Source organism: Rhinoderma darwinii, chromosome 5 (genome assembly GCF_050947455.1).
Source record: "Rhinoderma darwinii isolate aRhiDar2 chromosome 5, aRhiDar2.hap1, whole genome shotgun sequence".
Lineage (NCBI taxonomy): Eukaryota > Metazoa > Chordata > Amphibia > Anura > Rhinodermatidae > Rhinoderma > Rhinoderma darwinii.
Genome location: NC_134691.1, coordinates 234484838 through 234503731, shown reverse-complemented (window position 1 = coordinate 234503731; position 18894 = coordinate 234484838). Strand labels below are relative to the sequence as shown.

General features: G+C 42.0%; 1 protein-coding gene across 1 annotated transcript in view; it reads right to left on the bottom strand.

Annotated features, from left to right (window-relative positions):
• The window catches only part of COBL (cordon-bleu WH2 repeat protein), a 395136-nt gene that overhangs the window by 138921 nt on the left and 237321 nt on the right, over positions 1–18894 (bottom strand). The window contains exon 9 of the mRNA XM_075826990.1: positions 13781–13954. Within this exon, the coding sequence (XP_075683105.1) occupies positions 13781–13954 (174 nt within the window). The remainder of the gene's footprint in view (positions 1–13780; positions 13955–18894) is intronic.

Here is an 18894-nt window from a genome sequence, read left to right as displayed (position 1 = left end):
AGTAGACATATGGGTGATGTTAATTAGCAACAATTGTGTGTGGTATTACTATCTGTCTTACAAGCAGATACATATAAATTTAGAAAAATGCTAATTTTTGAAATTTTTCGCTAAATGTTGGTGTTTTTCACAATTAAATACTTAATGTATCGAGCAAATTTTGACAGTAACATAAAGCCCAATGTGTCACGAGAAAATAATCTCAGAATCGCTTAGATAGGTAAAAGCATTCTGAAGTTATTACCACATAAAGTGACACATGTCCGATTTGAAAAAATTGGCTGTGTCCTGAAGGCCAAAACAGGCTGTGTCCTTAAGGGGTTAAAGAGTACCTAGTTTTTCAGGTGACTTTTCAGAATATGCTGTCATATATGTGTACATGAGGAATAACACTTTTTCCTGACCATTATATGATTTATATTCTGTATTTTATTTATTTTTTGTCAATTTCTCTTCTGCAGGCTCTATTTCTAATTCTCCGTTTTCTCTGAGCTAGTGGTCGGAGCCTAACGGCTTGTCCCTCCTCCAGGCCACTGGCACCTGCTGGTGTCCTCTGCTCGTGGCCCCAATGTCCTTAGTGGGCAAGCACACTCGGGCTATCTTAAAGTGCAAAGGCATACAAAATTCAAACATCCAATCCCTGTTGCCCCCAAGAATATTTAAGGCACCTCTACTATCCACCTTGTGAATAATCAACATAGAAACAACCTTGTTTTATCTTGCACAGGTTCCTGTGTGCATCTTATTCCAGTTCACTATTGCTATCTGATGTCAGCCTGTATCCAGTTATCTGCTACCAGACTGTATCCAGTCCGCTATTGCTGCCTATGGTCAGCCAGTATCCAGTTATCTGCTGTCTGCCAGTGTCCAGCTGTCTGTTATCTGCCAGTGTCCAGTCATCTACTATCCACCAGTGTCCAGCAATCCGCTACCAGCTTTCATCCAGCTGCCCACTGTCAGTCTGCCTCCTACTGTCTGTGTCAAGTCTGAACTTTCAATCCATAAAGGTACCATCTGCTAGTGCCTATTTCTATATGTATGGACAGTGACGTCAGGGGCTCTCTCTAGGAGTGGAATCCTTGGCCAGAGCGTCGGCAACAATCTGGCCGGGGAATCCTATATATGGACAGAAATGTCAGGGGCTCCCTCTAATGGCAGAATTCCTGGCCAAAGGGCTCTGACCGGGGATTCCGCTCCTAGAGGGAGCTTAGGGGCAGCTATCTACAGGGATGGGGGGAGTCTGGTGCTATGTACAGGAGGGATGGTGCTATCTACAGTGGGAATGGTGCTATCTGCAGGGGTGGCGCTATCTGCAGGGGGTGGAGCTAACTACAGGGGGGTGGCGCTAACTACAAAGTGGATGGTGGTATCTACAGGGGGATGGCGCTATCTGCAGGGGGTGGCACTATCTGCAGGGGGGTGGTGCTATCTACAGGGGGATGGTGCTATCTACAGGGGGAATGGTGCTACCTGCAGGGGTGGTGCTTTCTGCAGGGGGTGGTGCTAACTACAGGGGGTGGCGCTAACTACAAAGTGGATGGTGCTATCTACAGGGGGATGGCGCTATCTGCAGGGGGTGGCGCTATCTGCAGGGGGTGGTGCTATCTACAGGGGGATGGTGCTATCTACAGGGAGTGCACTATCTGCAGGGGGTGGCACTATCTACATGGGCACTGTGGCACTATATGGGCACTGCCGACGGGGGACACTGTGCCACTATCTACATAGGCATTGTGTGTGGCACTATGTGGGCACTATCTACAGTGGGAACTGTGGCACTATGTGAGCACTATCTACATTGGGAACTGCAGCATTATGTAGGAACTGTGGCACTATATAAAGTGGGCACTATCTGTAATGACAAGGATAGGGAAACAGACAAGTGAGCCCTAATCTACCCGCCACTCAGTCCCTGCCTACTTGCAACGACCCGCCCTAGGCGACGGGGTACAACTGGGCGACGGTCCCTACACTCAGTAAGTGCACGACAGACAACCAGACAAGGAAACACAGAACAAAGGGAAACGGGGCAGTTGCCCACGGCAACACCGAGAGCAACAAGAGTAGTAAACGAGCCGAGTGAAACCAGGAGAGTACGAGGTGCCAAACGCAGAGCAGGAGAGTAGTGAACAAGCCGAGTCAAACCAGGAGTGTACGAGGTACCAAACACAGAGCAGAAGAGTAGTCAGTAAGCCAGGGTCAATACGAAGCAGGGACAAGTAGTTCAAGAAGCTGCAGCAGGGCCAGGAAACCAACAGAGAAGAATCACAAGCAAGGAGGAACAGGAGAGGCAGGTATAAATAGACAGAGGGCGGGAGCTAGCTCCGTCTGGCCAGGCTGTGATAGGCTCTCCCACTCCTAAGCCTGCCATCCTGAGTGGTGGAAGATGGAGTTCGTCTCACAGACATAGAAGCAGGTGCAGACTGATTACCTATGGGTGTGGATACAGAAGCTGTGCCTGGCAGATCCTTAACACTATCTATGTGGGAACTGGCACTATCTACAGTGGGCAATGTGGCACTATCTACAGGGGTATTGCAGCACTATTTATATGGGCACAGTGGTGTTTTCAGGTGGCAGGGAAAAAAAACCCTAACCAATAAAATTCATAAATTTTTTCAACGGCCATGAAAAACTAAAATGGATTATAATTTTGAGACACACTGATGCAAAACAGCCATGAAAATCTCACAGTTAGGCCTCATGCACACGAACGTATTTTTGTCCTCCCATAAATACTGGCGTAAATATGGGTCCATGGTCACACCTATTCGACCCGTATTGCACCAGTATTTACGGACCCGTGCCCGTAAATACGGGTCCGTTGTCACCCGTATTTCGCCCGTATTTATGGGCACGTTTTCGCTGCAAAATTACACTGCAGTAATCGGCAGCCCTTCTCTCTATCAGTGCAGGATAGAGAGAAGAGACAGCCCTTTCCGCAGAAAAATTAAAATAAATTCATACTTACCCGGCCATTGTCTTGGTGACGCGTCACTCTCTTGACATCCAGTCCGACCTCCCTGGATGACGCGGCAGTCCATGTGACCGCTGCAGCTTGTGATTGGCCAGTGATTGGCTGCAGCGGTCACATGGGCTGAAACGTCATCCCAGGAGGCCGGACTGGAGGAAGAAGCAGGGAGTTCTGGGTAAGTATGAACGTCTTTTTTTTTATTTTTTACAGGTTGATCTATATTGTGATCGGAAGTCACGGTGCTGAAACAGTTACTGCCGATCGTTTAACTCTTACAGCACCCTGGACAGTGACTATTTACTGACGTCGCCTAGCAACGCTCCCGTAATTACGGGGGCACACACGTAGTCACCCGTAATTACGGGAGCCCCATAGACTTCTATGGGCCTGCCCGTGCCGTAATTACGGCCTGAAATAGGACATGTTCTATATTTTTCAACGGCATGGGCATCTTCCCGTAAGCATATGGGGAGGTACCCGTGGCCAATAGAAGTCCATGGGCTCGTAAAAACGTGCCGTAATTATGGCCCGTAATTACGGGCGCTTTTACGTTCGTGTGCATGGGGCCTTAATCCGTTTTTAACTGCCCTCTCCACTCTCCCCTCACAGCGATCCAGGCTGACGGAGAGAGAACATTTTTAAAGAGCTACAACAGTACAACAGCATATATATATATATATATATATATATATATATATATATATATATATATATATATATATATATATATATATATACAGTGAAGGAAATAAGTATTTGATCCCTTGCTGATTTTGTAAGTTTGCCCTCTGTCAAAGACACGAACAGTCTCGAATTTTTAGGCTAGGTTAATTTTACCAGTGAGAGATAGATTATATTTAAAAAAAAACAGAAAATCACATTGTCAAAATTATATATATTTATTTGCATTGTGCACAGAGAAATAAGTATTTGATTCCCTACCAACCATTAAGAGTTCAGCCTCCTCCAGACCAGTTACACGCTCCAAATCAACTTGGTGCCTGCATTAAAGACAGCTGTCTTAAATGGTCACCTGTATAAAAGACTCCTGTCCACAGACTCAATTAATCAGTCTGACTCTAACCTCTACAACATGGGCAAGACCAAAGAGCTTTCTAAGGATGTCAGGGACAAGATCATAGACCTGCACAAGGCTGGAATGGGCTACAAAACCATAAGTAAGGCGCTGGGTGAGAAGGAGACAACTGTTAGTGCAATAGTAAGAAAATGGTAGACATACAAAATGACTGTCAATCGACATCGATCTGGGGCTCCATGCAAAATCTCACCTCGTGGGGTATCCTTGATCCTGAGGAAGGTGAGAGCTCAGCCGAAAACTACACGGGGGGAACTTGTTAATGATCTCAAGGCAGCTGGGACCACAGTCACCAAGAAAACCATTGGTAACACATTACGCCGTAATGGATTAAAATCCTGCAGTGCCCGCAAGGTCCCCCTGCTCAAGAAGGCACATGTACAGGCCCGTCTGAAGTTTGCAAATGAACATCTGGATGATTCTGAGAGTGATTGGGAGAAGGTGCTGTGGTCAGATGAGACTAAAATTGAGCTCTTTGGCATTAACTCTACTCGCCGTGTTTGGAGGAAGAGAAATGCTGCCTATGACCCAAAGAACACCGTCCCCACTGTCAAGCATGGCGGTGGAAACATTATGTTTTGGGGGTGTTTCTCTGCTAAGGGCACAGGACTACTTCACCGCATCAATGGGAGAATGGATGGAGCCATGTACCGTCAAATCCTGAGTGACAACCTCCTTCCCTCCACCAGGACATTAAAAATGGCTCGTGGCTGGGTCTTCCAGCACGACAATGACCCGAAACATACAGCCAAGGAAACAAAGGAGTGGCTCAAAAAGAAGCACATTAAGGTCATGGAGTGGCCTAGCCAGTCTCCAGACCTTAATCCCATCGAAAACTTATGGAGGGAGCTGAAGATCCGAGTTGCCAAGCGACAGCCTCGAAATCTTAATGATTTACAGATGATCTGCAAAGAGGAGTGGGCCAAAATTCCATCTAACATGTGTGCAAACCTCATCATCAACTACGAAAAACGTCTGACTGCTGTGCTTGCCAACAAGGGTTTTGCCACCAAGTATTAAGTCTCGTTTGCCAAAGGGATCAAATACTTATTTCTCTGTGCACAATGCAAATAAATATATATAATTTTGACAATGTGATTTTCTGTTTTTTTTTTATATATAATCTATCTCTCACTGGTAAAATTAACCTAGCCTAAAAATTCTAGACTGTTCATGTCTTTGACAGTGGGCAAACTTACAAAATCAGCAAGGGATCAAATACTTATTTCCTTCACTGTATATTACGATACTTTCATTTTCTAGATTGTTCTAGATTTTTTTTAAATATATTTATCTATATTATATTTAAATATTTATGTATATATATATATATATATATATATATATATATATTGTAGCAGTGTAGCTACTGGACCGTGCAGAAACTCAGGGTTTAACCCCTTCCCGACATTTGCCGTACATGTACGTCATGGAAAGCATTGACTTCCCGCATCTTGCCGTACATGTACGCCGAATGTTTGGGACCGGCTCAGAAGCTGAGCCGGTGCCATCATCACCGGATCTCAGTTGTATCTTACAGCTGACATCCGGCTGTAACGGCGGGGACCGAAATTAGCTTCGATCCCCGCCATTAACCCCTTAAGTGCAGCGCTCAAACGCGATCGCTGCACTTAAGGTGTTTGTAGCTCATCGGAACCCCAGTAATGAAATTGCCGGGGTTCCGGTGGCTGCAATGGCAACCGGAGGCCTAATACAGGCCTCCCGGTCTGCCTAGCACCGAAGCCGGTCAAGATCCGCCGGGCGGCGGAGCCTGATCGGCTTCCGTAGCTGCCGGCTAGATGGCGCCGGGTCAGGAGCTGATCCGGCGTCATCAGCGGTGGAAGTCAGCTGTACTGTACAGCTGACATCCACCTGTAACGGCAGGAACCGGAGCTAGCTCCGATCCCTGCCATTAACCCCTTCGATGCAGCAATCGAAAGCGATTGCTGCATCGTAGCGGTTACTAGCAGATCGCCAGCCCTGACAGGCAATCAGGACTGGCGACTGCTGTTATGGCAACAGGAGACACAATGGTCTGCTGCTCTGCCATTACGGAAGCCGATTTAGGCCCCGCCGGGAGGCGAAGCCTAATCGGCTTGCTGTCAGTGAATGACTGACAGATCTAATACATTGAACTACATAGGTAGTGCAATGTATTAGAAAAAAAAAATCTGACCGTTGGACCTTCAAGTCCCCTAGTGGGACTTGAGAAAAAGTGTAAAAAAAGTATAAAAAAGTGTTAAAAAAAGTGCAAATAATAAAAGTTTGAAAACAATAAAAGTTTCAAGTAATCAAATAAAACACAATCCCCCTTTTACTCTTATCAAGTCCTTTATTATTGAAAAATAATAAACCATATGTATTTGGTATCGCCGCGACCGTAACGACCTGAGGTATCAAAATATTATATTATTTATTGCACGCGGTGAACAGCGTAAAAAAAACGTAAAAAACGTTACCAGAGTTTCTGTTTTTTAGTCACTTTGCCCTACAAATGTTAGAATAAAAAGTGATCAAAAAGTCGCACGTATCCAAATATGGTACCTATAAAAACTATAGCTCGTCCCGCAAAAAACAAGCCCTCATACACCTCCGTCGACAAAAAAATTAAAAAGTTATGGTTCTCACAACTTGGCGACAGAAAAAATACATTCTTTTTACAAAAGTAATTTTATTGTGCAAAAAGTTGTAAAACATAAAAAAGTGCTATAAATTAGGTATCGCCGGAATCGTACTGACCCGCAGAATAAAGTTAACATGTAATTTATAACGCATGGTGAACGCTGTATATAAAAAAAAACGAAAAAATCTGTGCCAGAATTGCGTTTTTTTGTTTACCTGGCATCCCAAAAAATAAGATAAAAGGTGATCAAAAAGTTGCATGTACCCCAAAATGGTACCAATAATAACTACAGCTCGTCCCACAACAAACCAGCCCTCATACCGCTACGTCTATGAACAATAAAATCAGTTATGGCTCCAATAAGTCAGGAAATAAAAAAATATGCAGTTGTGCCCGAGGGGAACATTTCTTCTGTTTGAAGAGGCGATTTATCAAGGACCTAAAATTAGGGAACCAGGAAGGGGAGGGCCCAAACATATCCGCTGGAAGCGACGGTGCCCGTATTATACCAGGACAACACTTCCTAGCAAAATTCCCCAAACTACAAAGGCGCGGAGTATGGACCAAAAGGGGCATAAGAAAGGACGCCATATATCAGTGCGACACCGGCCTGTGCAGAAATGATTGTGTCACAGCGTAACACACATCTATGGATTATTTTATTGTTTTTTTACCCCATTATTATACCACCTGACTATGCCCCTTATATACTCCGCCCGGCTTACATATGCCCTACATTATAAACGGAAACACCAGTAAGACTCCAAACAAAACTACTACCAAGCAAAATTCACGCTCCAAAAGCCAAATGGCGTTTCCTCCCATCTGAACCCTACAGCGTGCCCAAACAGCAGTTTCCTTCCACATATATGGCACCGTCATACCCGGGAGAACCCTTTTAGCAATTTTTGGGGTGTGTGTCTCCAGTGGCATAAGCTGGGCACTACATATTTGCCACTGAATGGCATATCTAGGGAAAAATATAAATTTTTAATTTGCACCATCCACAGCGCATTAATTTATGGAAAAGACCTGTGGGGTGAAAATGCTCACTACACCCCTTAATAAATGCCTTGAGGGGTGCAATTTCCATAATGGGGTCACTTCCCAGGGGTTTATTTTTATTATTTCACATCAGAGCCTCTGCAGTTGTGAACCAATACTTTGTAAATCGCCAAATTAGGCCTCAATTTTACATGGTACGCTTTCACTCCTGAGCCTGGTCGACTGTCCAGGCAAGAGATTAGGGCCACATGTAGGGTGTTTCTAAAACCAGGAAACCCAGCATAATAATTAGAGAGCTGTCTTGTTATGGTGGCACAAGCCGGGCACCACATATTGTCCACATATCTGTGGAAAAAATCCCATTTTCACTCTGCAACATCGAGTTCACACTAATTTCTACAAAACATCTGCAGAGTTAACATGCTCACTACACCCCTAGGTAAATGCATTGAGGGGTGTAGTTTCCAAAATTGGGTCACTTCTGGGGGGGTTTCCACTGTTTTGGGCCCACAGGCGCCCAGAAACCAATCCAGCAACATCTGCACTCCAAATGGCGGTCCTTCCCTTCTGAGCCCTGCCGTTTGCCCAAACAGCAGTTTATGACCACATATGGGGTATTGCCGTACTCGGGAGAAATTGCTTTACAAATGTTGGGTTCTTTTTTTTCCTTTATTTGTTGCGAAAATGAAAAAATTTGCGCTAAAGCTACGTCTTATTGAAGAAAAAGGATTGTTTTTATTTTCACTGCCCAATTCTAATAAATTCTATGAAACATCTGTGGGGTCAAAATGCTCACTACGCCCCTAGATGAATTCCTCAAGAGGTGTAGTTTCCTAAATGGTGTCACTTTTTGGGCGTTTTCATTGTTTTTTCCCCTCAGGGGCTTTGCAAATGTGACATGGCCGCCGCAAACCATTCCTGCTCAATGTGATCTCCAAAAGCCAAATAGCGCTCTTTCCCTTCTAAGCCAAGCCGTGTCTCCAAACAGCCGTTTATTACCACATGTGGGGCATTCTTTTACTCGGGAGAAATTGCTTTACAAATTTTGTGGTGCTTTTTCTCCTTCAGTCCTTGTGGAAATGAGAAAAATTAGCTAAACCTACATTTTCTTTGAAAAAATTTAGATTGTCATTTTCAGGGCCTACTTCCAATAATTTATGCAAAAACCTGTTGGGTCAAAACGCTCACTATACCCCTAGATAATTTCCTCAATGGGTGTAGTTTCCAAAATGGGGTCACTTGTGGGGGGTTTCCACTGTTTTGTCCCCTCAGGGGCTTTGTAAATGTGACATGGCCTCCGCAAACCATTGCTGCTAAACTTGAGCTCCAAAAGCCAAATAGCGCTCTTTCCCTTCTCAGCCTTGCCGTGTCTCCAAACAACCGTTTATTACCACATGTTGGGTATTGTTTTACTCGGGAGAAATTGCTTTACAAATTTTACGGTGTTTTTTCTCCTTTAGTCCTTGTAGAAATGAGAAAAAAAATCGCTAAACCTACATTTTCTTTGAAGAAATGTTGATTTTAATTTTCACGGCCTAATTCCAATAATTTCTGTAAAAAACCTGTGCGGTCAAAATGCTCACTGTACCCCTAGATAATTTCCTTGCGGTGTGTAGTTTCCCAGATGGGGTCACTTTTGGGGGATTTTGACTGTTTTAGCACCGCAAGAGCCCTTCAAACCTGACATGGTGCCTAAAATTTATTCTAACAAAAATAAGGCCCCAAAATCCACTAGGTATTCCTTTGCTTCTGAGGCCGGTGCTTCAGTCCAGTAGCACGCTACGGCCACATGTGGGATATTTCCTAAAACTGCAGAAACTGGGCAACAAATATTGAGTTGCATTTCTCTGGTAAAACCTTCTGTGTTATAAAAAAAATTGTACAAAAAATTTATTTCTGCAAAAAAATATGTAATTTGTAAATTTCACCTCTACTTTGCTTTAATTCCTGTGACATGTGTAAAGGGTTAAGACATTTTCTAAATGCTGTTTTGAATACTTTGAGGGGTGAAGTTTTTAAAATGGGGTGACTTTTTGGGGGTTTCTAATATATAAGGCCCTCAAAGCCACTTCACAACTGAACTGGCCCCTGTAAAAACGGCCTTTTGAAATTTTCATGAAAATGTGAGAAATTGCTGCTAAAGTTCTAAGCCTTGTAACGTCATAGAAAAATAAAATGATGTTCAAAAAACGATGCCAATCTAAAGTAGACATATGGGGGGATGTTAATTAGAAACAATTTTGTGCGGTATAACTGCCTGTCTTACAAGCAGATACATTTAAATTGAGAAAAATGCTAATTTTTGCAATTTTTCGCTACATTTTGGTGTTTTTCACAATTAAATACTGAACATATCGAGCAAATTTTGCCAGTAACTTAAAGTCCAATGTGTCACGAGAAAACAATCTCAGAATCGCTTGGATAGGTGAAAGCATTCCGGAGTTATTACCACATAAAGTGACACATGTCAGATTTGAAATATGAGGCTCGGTCAGGAAGGTCAAAAGTGGCTATAGAGGGAAGGGGTTAAGCAACCAGGGAGCATGTACAGCAGAGAGGGTTTTCTCTGCTGGTGCTTGGGCTGTCTGATGAGCCTAGTTATTCTCCACCTGAGACGGCTCTTTATATCAGGTGTGTGCTGTCCACACAGGGCTCTCAGTCTGGGGAAGACAGGCATGCTAGCCTGTGAGAGTCACCACCGTGTGAGGTAAAACTGTGAAGGTTTTGAGGTGCTGGGCACAAGGCTCAGTGTCACATAGTGAGGGACACTGAATGTGTTAGTTAGAGGCTGGACGGCCTAGGGTTTATTTTGTATGTTTATTGTTGTACCACTGACTGCTGTTGTGAAGACAATAAAGCTAGCTGCGGCTGGTTTAAACCTTTTTGGAGTGAACTTTCTATGTATGCCAACCATCACAGGAGATGGCGATCCCATGAGCTAAGTGGTCCCCAAGTTGTCACATTATATATATATATATATATATATAAATATATTTAAAAAAAATCTAGAACAATCTAGAAAATGAAAGTCTCTTAAGTCTTGTAAAAAACAAAGTAAAAATAGTTGTGATATTCAAAGCGGTTGCAAAGATGTTATCATTTAAAGAAGTGCATATCAGAAATGGAAAATGTGACCTGGACACAGGGGCATCAATGACCCTTGGTCATGAAAGGGTTAAACGGGTAAGGGTCCTTAATCATAGCTGTGATGAGAAATGGCAGTTTCTCATTACAGATCAGGCATTAGCTTATGCGTTTCAGACATGATTAAGGATGCATGTCTGAAACACGTAAGCTAATGACTGATCTGTGATGAGAAAATGCCATTTGAATTTTAACATTTGCTAAATAAATGTAAGGTTTTATACCATATGCCATCCTGAATCTTCTACCTTTCCTAAATTTATCACAGTGGCACACGCTGTATGATAAATTTGGCACAGCTTGCTAGACATGTCGGACACTTTTTTTGTTCCTTATACCACCTCTTGGTTGGCTTCGTTTATAAATTTTAAGCCATGTCCCCTTTTTGCTAAGCCACACCCCCTTTTATGCACACTTCCTAAAAAAAGTGTCTAGCGAGGCACAAACATCTGTTCTTTTTGGTGCATTTGCTTCATAAATAGGCTTAAAATTTGGTGACATTATGCGGCAGAAATGCCCCACATTTTGGCGTATTTAAATATAAGGTCTAGGCGTAATCACATAAGTGAATCTGCCCCAGTATTGCAAATGTGATATCACTAGGGCGCCATATGTTGGGATAAAAATCTCCCTTTTTCTACTGGTTATACCTCTAGCTATGTAGCCAACAATTCTATTAGCTTTTCCTACTGTTGACTCAGAAATTAGTACCTTTAAAGAGAATATGTCACCAGCTTTATGCTGCCCTTTCTGAGGGCAGCATAAAGTAGTGCCAGACCCTGATTCAAATGCGGTATCACTCATATGTCAGCGTTCAGTCGCAGCTCATGAATATAGAGGACTCCATGGATTCACTTTAAATCCTTCAATTCTGAAATCCTGCATAACACAGAACTGCAAATACAATACATTTGACAACTTTTTCAGAAAAATCATCTATAGATAAATTATTAAAGTGGGAGAGAGAGAATGTACATGAGTCAACTTCGTATGAATGCTATAGGTTTAATGGTTTTTAGCAACAATACTTTACTTTAAAGCCCCAGTTTGGAACTACTTTAAAAAGTTTTTTTAATAATTTCTCACAGATGGTTATAGTATTAATGTGTGGTGTTAGTATCTCTGCTGATCTCTGTAACTTGACCTCCAAAGGCTACATGGACTACGAAAGTAGCACACTCTTGCAGTTCACATGCAGTGGTGGTGCTAACATCCCAGAAAAGGTAGCAACAACCTCTTTGACTAAAACACTAAAGAATTTCATTATTAGCAATTTTCTAATAGGTTAGTATTGGAATTGCACGATTTCTGATTCCAATAAGGGCTTATCCACACGTCACGGAATTGCTGCAGAAAATTTCTGCAGCAATTCCGCAGAAACTAGTAGGATTTCCGCTGCGGAAAAAACAGACCATTTCCTACCTTTTTTACTGCAGAAAATGGTGTGGATTTTGCTGCGTTTTTCTTAATTTTGGAAGATGGTGACATCTCCTCTGAAAAATGCAGCAATTCAGTCCACTTTCCGCAATAGGAATTGACATACTGCAGTAGGAATAATACGCACCGCAGGTCAATTTCTTGTCTGAATTTTTACGCAGCGAGTGGATGAGATTTGTTAAACGTCACCCACTTTGCTGCTACTGTATTTTGCTGCGTATTTTCCGTCCGCAATTCCGGATGTAAAATACGCAGCAATTCCGCTACATGTGGACAAGCCCTAATAAATCTACAGGGCTAAAGGGGTATCATATTCTATATTTCTTTGGTGCTGTCAGCAAAGGTTTTGGTTTTTTTTAACTGTGAATGGAGGTCTCACTAGGGGCGTAACAATATAGAGCCAGATCGGAAAAAAAAAATAATAGGAATTTACTCACCAGTCCTCGTGTCCTCCGCAGGGGGCCCACCCGGTTCCCCCTCATGCTGCCGCCACATCAGGAATCGGCAAAGTCTTGCACCGTGGCGCAGACCTAGGCCAGGGGCCTGAGTGACAAGCATTATTCACCGTTCTACCATAAACATTACCAGTCAATAAATATTACCTGAACCTCCAAACATCTTGCATTTATTTTTATGATTTATAGTGTTTCATATATATTTTTAAGGTATATTGAGGACTATGTTTATATTTTCATATTGACCTCTGAGGGAATGCTTTTCACAAGATGTTAGGGCGAAATGACAATTGATGCTGTCACCCATTTTGTGGCCTGAAACCTTTCTTTTTAAATTTAAAATAGAATTTCAGTGTTCTGGAAATTGATACCATACCTTATAAGAAATCTGTCCAATCCTATTTTTCCAGTAGCTCAGACAAAACTTGTTAAACATCGACATAACTAAACATATTTAGCCTTCCAAATAATAGTATAGAAAGTACCATACATGAAAAATATTTAAAGGAAAGTATATAGGAAAAAGAATAAATAAGGAAAGTTAAATCAAGGAATATAATGTTAACCCAGGTAATCATTTAAGATCACTGCTAGGACTACGGGCATTTTGCTTGAAATATGTCAGAGCAAGCGCACATTGTATCTGTTTCTCTTTAATTCAGTGATCTGTTAGGCCTCATGCACACAGCTGTATCGGTTTTGCGGTCTGCGGACTGCAAAAGACCCCTGTTGTGCATCCATGTGTCATCCGGACTCACGGATCCACAACAATTTACCAGTATTGGTGAATCTGCAAGTCCGGACCGTAAAATTACTTTAATAATCGGCCCCCACATCGATCCGTGTAAAGAATGATTCTGCAATTTATCCGCAAAAATTGTGGTCGCAAAAATACAGTCGTGTGCATGAGGCCTTAAGACCCCAGAGGGAGAGCATGTGAGGAAAAAGAAAAGGGTCACAGAGTCTTAAAGGAAAAGAAGGTCATATAGAAGTAAAAGTGGAGCTGACAGGAGCATATAAAAAATGTAGACTTGTTTGGAACCTACGTTTAGCAGGTATGGGTCTAGTTGGTCCTGTTACAGCAGCTCCATATTCAAAGATTGGCAGGTCCACAATATCATTATCAGGTGGAGGGTAGGGAGGGGGTGGGGGTATCATTAATTGGGGTGGGCTTCGGGAGTTTCCTCTTGGGGGCTTTTGTGGTATCTGCCGTTCATTACCTATATGAAGATACACAGGTTATTTCATGTTGACTTAACTGTGATATGATGCAGAATCTATTAAATAATTTTAACTTACTGCTACCATACTGTAATGTGGCAATCACATTTTGCATTAGAAAACTTTTATCATTACATACAGCAATCTGGATCAAACAATGTTTTAGAGTGAGGTGAATTTGGGTATATAGAGTCGTTTAACATTTACGCTGATAGGATACTTTTAACCTACAGGTTTACCGGTGTAATAAATATATTTCCCCATTAAGGTTTCTGCCATTACTGTGATAGCAGCAGATTCGGTAATAAATCTGTAAACAGGAAGCTGGCAGTAACGTATGTGGAACTTCCTTTCACGTCTCATGAGCCAAAACATGATGTCACTATAAGGGTGGAACAGAGATTTTAACTGTAGATTCCAGTAAGCAATTCCGTTTTGAAAATGATGAAAATGTCTTAGTAAAATAAATAGAAAATTAGTATAATATAGTTGTGAGAATATCTACTAAACTGAATATTACAATACTGAAGTGAAGGCTTTGCCCAATTACTGAAATCTCATGGATAGTATATCCCTTTTAGTTTCCCTTTGCTTGTATTGCTTTTGTTCATATCTATCTTTACCAATGGTAAGATTATGATTTATTCTCAAGGGATAAAACTATGACAAATCCAAAACAGAAAACACTAAATTAAGAAAAAAAAAATGCCCAACAATAAGTCTCTAGTCACACTAGAATCATGGCTTAAATTCAATACTGCTAGACAAAAAAAACAAATTTTTTTTTTTAATAAATACTGCCGAACCTGCACAGACCCCACTGATTTCCATTGCGGTTCCGGTATTTTTGACGGCAAGTTTAATCCTGCAGGCTGCACTATTCTTGACTCCAAAAATAAGGCTGACAGAAACCCAGAGGGAGCTCCAAAACAGTAGTGTGAACAAGGGAAAACAAGAGAAAACAGCTCCTGACCACGCAGTTTTTCCCGTTGAAATCAATGGGCAGATGTTTGGAGGTGTTCTGCTTCCCATATTTCGTCAGTTTTTCGGCCGTTTACGGCCTAAAAAACAGCTGAAAATAAGCCGTGTTAACGTACCTTAACAAAGACATTGCAAAAAGGATATGTAAAACAAATAGGTAACAAACCAGTTGTCACCAAATGTAAAACTTTGCCGATTCATTCAACAATGGGTCACACTCATAATGTGCTGTAATGAATATATTTAGTTTGTGTTTGTAGAAAGCAGTTAAACTAAGGATAACATGGATAATGTCATTTAATATCCAAATAATTATTATCTGAATCTACAGTGCAAAACTATCCTTCTATTTGCAGCTGCTCCATTTACCTAAGAAGTCAGGGTTGTTTCTTCAGCTACCCAGTTTATACAGGGATACATCCTGCAGATCCTTTTTATACCTACGGCTGCATGCTAGAAGAGATGTCTCACTCAGGGTGGTTCACACACAGCGTTTTTAGAGGTATTTTTCCTGGGACAAAAATGTTAGCTTGAAGTTAATGGGGAAATAAAAAAACACCAGGTGGTGTTTTTATTTTTTCTTACATTTCTTGCGTCAGTAGGGTTTTTCTAACATCGCAGAGGGCCTGGCTTTGGCGTTTTTTGCCTCAGAGTAATTTTTGTCCAATAGACCTCCATATGTTTCTTTTTCCTCTTTTAACTGAGTTTTTGGTGGTGTTTTTTTAGAATATATCATGTGTTGCAAAGAGGAATCTTTGCATCACAACATCTTTGAGTCACACGATTTGCAATGTGAAAAATGCCACCCAAAAAGAAAACAATGCAAATAGTAAAACGCACCTAAAATCGCCACAAAAATGCATATACCAAAAAAGCTTAAGTTTTTTTTAATTCTGCACTTGCACATCCCATTGAAACCAGAGGCAGAAAATATATATTTATATTTGTATCTATATAGATATATATATACACACACACTACCGTTCAAAAGTTTAGGGTCACTTAGAAATTTCCTTATTTTTGCAAGAAAAGCACAGTTTTTTTCAATGAAGATAACATTAAATTAATCAGAAATACACTCTATACATTGTTAATGTGCTAAATGACTATTCTAGCTGCAAACGTCTGGTTTTCAATTCAATATCTACATAGGTGTATAGAGGCCCATTTCCAGCAACCATCACTCCAGTGTTCTAATGGTACATTGTGTTTGCTAACTGTGTTAGAAGGCTAATGGATGATTAGAAAACACTTGAAAACCCTTGTGCAATTATGTTAGCACCGCTGTAAACAGTTTTGCTGTTTAGAGGAGCTATACAACTGACCTTCCTTTGAGCTAGTTGAGAATCTGGAGCATTACATTTGTGGGTTCGATTAAACTCTCAAAATGGCTAGAAAAAGAGAGCTTTCATGTGAAACTCGATAGTCTATTCTTGTTCTTAGAAATGAAGGCTATTCCATGCGAGAAATTGCCAAGAAACTGAAGATTTCCTACAACGTTGTGTACTACACCCTTCAGAGGACAGCACACACAGGCTCTAACCAGAGTAGAAAGAGAAGTGGGAGGCCCCGCTGCACAACTGAGCAACAAGACAAGTACATTAGAGTCTCTAGTTTGAGAAATAGACGCCTCACAGGTCCTCAACTGGCAGCTTCATTAAATAGTACCCGCAAAACGCTAGTGTCAACGTCTACAGTGAAGAGGCGACTCCGGGATGCTGGCCTTCAGGGCAGAGTGGCAAAGAAAAAGCCATATCTAAGACTGGCTAATAAAAGGAAAAGATTAATATGGGCAAAAGCACACAGACATTGGACAGAGGAAAATTGGAAAAAAGTGTTATGGACAGACGAATCGAAGTTTGAGGTGTTTGGATCACACAGAAGAACATTTGTGAGACGCAGAACAACTGAAAAGATAATGGAAGAGTGCCTGACGCCATCTGTCAAGCATGGTGGAGGTAATGTGATGGTCTGGGGTTGCTTTGGTGCTGGTAAAGTGGGAGATTTGTACAAGGTAAAAGGGATTTTGAATAAGGAAGGCTATCACTCCATTTTTCAACGCCATGCCATACCCTCTGGACAGCGCTTGATTGGAGCCAATTTCATCCTACAACAGGACAATGACCCAAAGCACACCTCCAAATTATGCAAGAACTATTTAGGGAAGAAGCAGGCAGCTGGTATTCCATCTATAATGGAGTGGCCAGGGCAGTCACCAGATCTCAACCTCATAGAGCTGTTGCGGGAGCAGCTTGACTGTATGGTACGTAAGAAGTGCCCATCAAGCCAATCCAACTTGTGGGAGGGGCTTCTGGAAGCATGGGGTGAAATTTCTCCTGATTACCTCAGCAAATTAACAGCTAGAATGCCAAAGGTCTGCAATGCTGTAATTGCTGCAAATGGAGTATTCTTTGACGAAAGCAAAGTTTGAAGGAGAGAATTATTATTTCAAATAAAAATAATTATTTCTAACCTTGTCAATGTCTTGACTATATTTTCTAGTCATTTTGCAACTCATTTGATAAATATAAGTGTGAGTTTTCATGGAAAACACAAAATTGTCTGGGTGACCCCAAACTTTTGAACGGTAGTGTATATACCGTATATATATATATATATATATATATTTAGACATGAAAGAAAAAGAAAAACAGGAAAAAAGTTACACCTTTTAACAATTTTCTCTGTCTTAACTAGGAAGCAGGTGTTTTTTTTTTTGCAGTTCTTTTTCTTCAGGCACACCTAAGGCCTCGTGCACACTTCCAACACCGTTTTCACGGCCGTTTTTGACGGATCCATGTGCCCGTTTTAGCGGCTGTGTGCACTCCCGTGTGCACTCCGTGATTCCGTTTCCGAGCGCCGAGCACGGTACTGTCCAGGGTGCTGAAAGAGTTAATGGGCTGCACTGATCGGCGGTAACTCTTTCAGCACCCTGGACAGTACCATGCTCGGTGCTCGGAAAATAAAATTTTAATGTAATAAAAAAAATTAAATAAATAAAGTTCATACTTACTTTCCTCCTGTCCGGCCTCCAGCGATGACGTTTCATCCATGTCGCCGCTGCAGCCAATCACAGGCTGTAGTGGCGGTCACGCACGTCAGGATTACGTCAGAAGGCCGGCCTCCAGGGATGACGCTTCATCCCACGTGACCGCCTCTGCAGCCAATCACAGGGTTCAGCGGCCTCTGCAGCCAATCACAGGCTGCAGCGGCCTCTGCAGCCAATCACAGGAAGGTCGGACTGGAGGAAGAAGAGGGACTCGTCACCAAGACAATGACCGGGTACGTATGAACTGATTATTTTTTATTTTTTTTAATCAGCAGCCTCTTTTCTCTATCAGTGATTGAGAGAGACAAGTGGCTGCCGATTAGTGTAATATTTCTGTAATGTATTTCTGCCCAGCTGTTGCTAGGCAACGGCTCCGTCACACACGTGCCTTCCGTGTGCCTTCAGTTTTTTTGACGGCCCCATTGACTTGCATGGGCCGCACGGTCACAGAATCTCGGACCAAAGTAGGACATGCTCTACTTTTGTCGGAACGGAGCAACGGGACCGTAAAAAAAACTGAAGTATGCATGGCCCCATTGAAATGAATGGGTCAGTGTGCTAGCCGTTAGAAAAACGGCTAGCACCCTGAAGGAAAGAAACTGAAGTGGGCATAAGGTTTACTTTGAAACCTATGTGCAAATATGTAAACCAATACAGCGTAGCTACCTATCAACTGTAGATAATACCAACTGAATAGCAGACGGAGCAATACATTTCTATGATGCCATGCATGTTGTGTGAAACAAAGAAATAGCAGTTGTTTTGTAAGGTATATGCTGGATTTTCTGGGATACAACCTAGCAGCTTCTTGTAGACATCAGACTGCAGACAGATGACATTATTGTTCCAGAAAGACTATATGGACAGTGAGTCCATAGCAGAATGTACAGGCCACAGATAGTCTGGGAC